The 3,201-nt window shown below is 31.6% G+C and overlaps 1 protein-coding gene across 7 annotated transcripts in view; it reads left to right on the top strand.

Moving 5' to 3' along the window:
• The window catches only part of LOC106688842 (regulator of G-protein signaling 7), a 58,900-nt gene extending 55,699 nt beyond the window's left edge, over nucleotides 1-3,201 (top strand). For all 7 annotated transcript variants that reach the window (XM_067045292.1, XM_014433509.3, XM_014433514.3 and 4 more), the window contains one exon: nucleotides 2,251-3,201. In XM_067045292.1, the coding sequence (XP_066901393.1) occupies nucleotides 2,251-2,311 (61 nt within the window). In that variant the 3' untranslated portion in view covers nucleotides 2,312-3,201. The remainder of the gene's footprint in view (nucleotides 1-2,250) is intronic.

Here is a 3,201-nt window from a genome sequence, read left to right as displayed (position 1 = left end):
TAACACTTAATTAAATTAATATCTCTTTTACACATGTATTTAAATTTAGGTATAACAAAACAATTTCATAGACTCTTCTTTTGATGATTTCCTCAATTAACTAACACTGGCTGCTGACAATCTCTCAGTAAACAAACACTAACAAAACAAAGTATTGGTCCTCTTACAGTTTTTTAGTTACTTCTCATCCATCGAAGTGTTTTGTTAGGCGAATCAAACAAAGAGTCCCTTTTTCTTCTTAGGTGACTCTTGGTTGTCCTCTTTTTTTCAAGATGTCCACCCTTACTGGACAGAAATTGATGAGGACCTCCTCATCCTGAAAACATCATTTCCCAATTGCGCCCAAACAACAAATGCTTGCCAAAAACCAAAACCTGTCTCGATGTTGCATGTAAACATCAATTGTCGCCCAACAGTTAGGGATTTTTGCAAATGATTTACTTCCTGAATATTATTCTTTAGCACTATTTCTTGACTTCTATTTTTTCTTTAATTTACTTTATTTTCAATTATGATGGGAAGAGTTAAAATAGTTTTTATGATATTTGAATCTACTCAACATGGCCTTGATTCCACGGACTTTTTGAAGGATACGTACCACCATCTTGGTTTTGTTTTGAATCACGAATTTATTATGGACAATGAAAATTGGTTAGCTTGCTTTTTGGATCAACAGAACAATATTAAAATTATACATAAAATAAAACATTTTAAAAACCCTTTATACATCAAAATATACTATTTACTCAAAAAGAACATATTACAATATATATGTAAAGTTAAACATTTGCAAGCACAAAAACTAAAAAAAAGGAAAGGGAGAGAGGAATGATACACTCGGTTGTAACTCAAAGACTGATGTCCATCTATATATACACATTCTACAGCTAATCATCACTTGATCACCTTATATGGCCCAGTCAGCTGACAAGCTGTAACTTTTATTTATAAACATGTATATACAAATTAAAATCTGTACCACTACAATCCATGAAGGGGTTCAGTACCTTGTTAGGAAGTACTGTTACTAGATGGTTGTGCAAGGAGGTGATTTGGTCAGAATCACGCTCGACCACCAGATTTTTACCCAATTCAGCTTACCCAATTTATGAGGCAGGGTGGATCCTAGGAGGGCTCCAGAACCCACATGGTTGACTCATGGCTACAGTGTAACAGAAAACAATTCTCGGCCCAGCCGGATACAAACTCGGCTTCTTGAAGTTAGTAGCATCGAGCCTTACCACGCTGCCACCACACGCTCCACATATATATGTACAAAACAATGTATAATTAGTAGGTCAAAGACTCTTCGTTAATAGAGTCAGAGATGGGAGACCAAATGTCTAAGCACGCATATATTGTATAAAATTAATAAGAAAATAAACAAAAAATTGAACATGCATTAACTGTAAAACACACTAATTGAAAATATGTACAAAATTAAATTTAACCTACTCAACAACAGCTAAAGAAACAAGATTAAATAAAGGTTGAAGTAATACTTACACACTGCACCTAATGTTACACTGTTGGCAATTTAGACCATCTGTCTTGAATTAATTACTGTACATCGTTATGAATAAATAAATGAAATTTCACAGATGTAAAATACCAAGTGGGATCCAGAGGTATCCCAAACATGATTTTTATGAGGAGGAAAAATCCCTATAAGCCACAGACAGCCTAATAATCCTGCTCAGCATTGAAAATTTAACGGATAGTTTAATAAAAACTATAATGCAACTTCATAAATGTATCTCTGGTTTTATAAGAATGGCATGAAGAAAAACTTTTTTTTATACAGATATATTTTTTTGAAATTGAAATTTCAGGTTAATGTATTATTTTTTATATTTATTATCCAGATTTTGGTCGCATAAACACTGCTACAATTGTTTCATAGGTTATATTAAAAAAAAAACAAAAAACATTGTATAGCAACAATTAAGTGAAAAGGACAATTTAGGTGATGGTTTGAGCCAATTTTATCGGAAAGTAGCAATGCTAAGTGTTGCGATCCATGCTGCAGCATAGGCTTCACCATATTGCAACGACTGAGTTCTCAGCATTGGAAGGGTTAACATGTGTAACAAAATTAATGTCAATCAACTCGAGTGATATAGTAATTTAAGAATTTTGCTTGCCTGTTTATTTTTTAAATCAAACCTTAAATTAACTTCCAACTTGTAATTAGTGTAATATCTTTATTCATTTTAGTTTGTTCAGTGATATTGACCTGTCTGTTTTTAGAGCAAATTGCAAGACTGAGAAGCCATTCGTGAAGAAATATGCAACCCTGGGATACTTGTAATTGCCAAGTAAAAGTTGTCGAGAGAAGTGTATTGTGCTGTGGAGGTAGGACACATTCTGGGTTCCAGTTTTGCTCCTTTTGGCATGTATCTACCTCGCGCCTGCCTTCCTTCATTTTATCTAGCTCCTCTCACATACAACTTTAAAACGCCAAATAACATACACCAAAGGTTTCAATCAGCGAACATTTGTTATTGAAGTATTTAGATGTTTTTAATAATAGTGTCATTTACTGTATTACATTTGACCTCAGTGTATTAGTTTATCTTACTTATATTTTGTAATATATGTATCTTAATTGCCTAAAATTATGTTATTCTGTAAACCTTATATTCTGTGAATATGTCTTTTAAAACATTGTTCCTATATATGGTATGCTCATTGACAACTGTCATAGTTTTAAATATTAAAATCAGTATAATTATTATTTTAATAATAGATAACATAATTATTGTATCAACTGTGTATAGTGTTTGTTGTCAATGTGACAGTAAATGTTCATTAATATTTAAAACTGCTTGGTAGAGTATGTGAGACGAATTTATACGAAATAGTGTTATAGGAAAATTATAAATTTAATAGTTATTAGCAAAGTATAGATATTGAACAAACAAAAGGGAAAAAAAAGAATTTAAAAATGCAAGAGGTTTGGATTGACCATTCTTTTGTAAATATTAAACTGAATAAAGGTTATCATCGATTCCTTTGTATACATAGCCCCATTCGGCTAAGTTGTTATAGATTTTTTTCACATCTATAGACTAGATCGAGCAAGGCGAACGTTTTGTTCAAGGTAAGATTAGTGTAAAATCTGTGATTCATTTTTTTAATATAAATATAATATAAAATATATTTGTTCATACGACTTATTTTTTTGTCTTAATACTGTGA

Source organism: Halyomorpha halys, unplaced genomic scaffold, assembly GCF_000696795.3.
Source record: "Halyomorpha halys isolate HHAL.00 unplaced genomic scaffold, Hhal_1.1 Scaffold1218.1, whole genome shotgun sequence".
NCBI classification, from domain to species: Eukaryota; Metazoa; Arthropoda; class Insecta; order Hemiptera; family Pentatomidae; genus Halyomorpha; species Halyomorpha halys.
The sequence above is the reverse complement of the archived record's forward strand: the minus strand, read 5'-3'. Positions and strand labels throughout refer to the sequence as shown.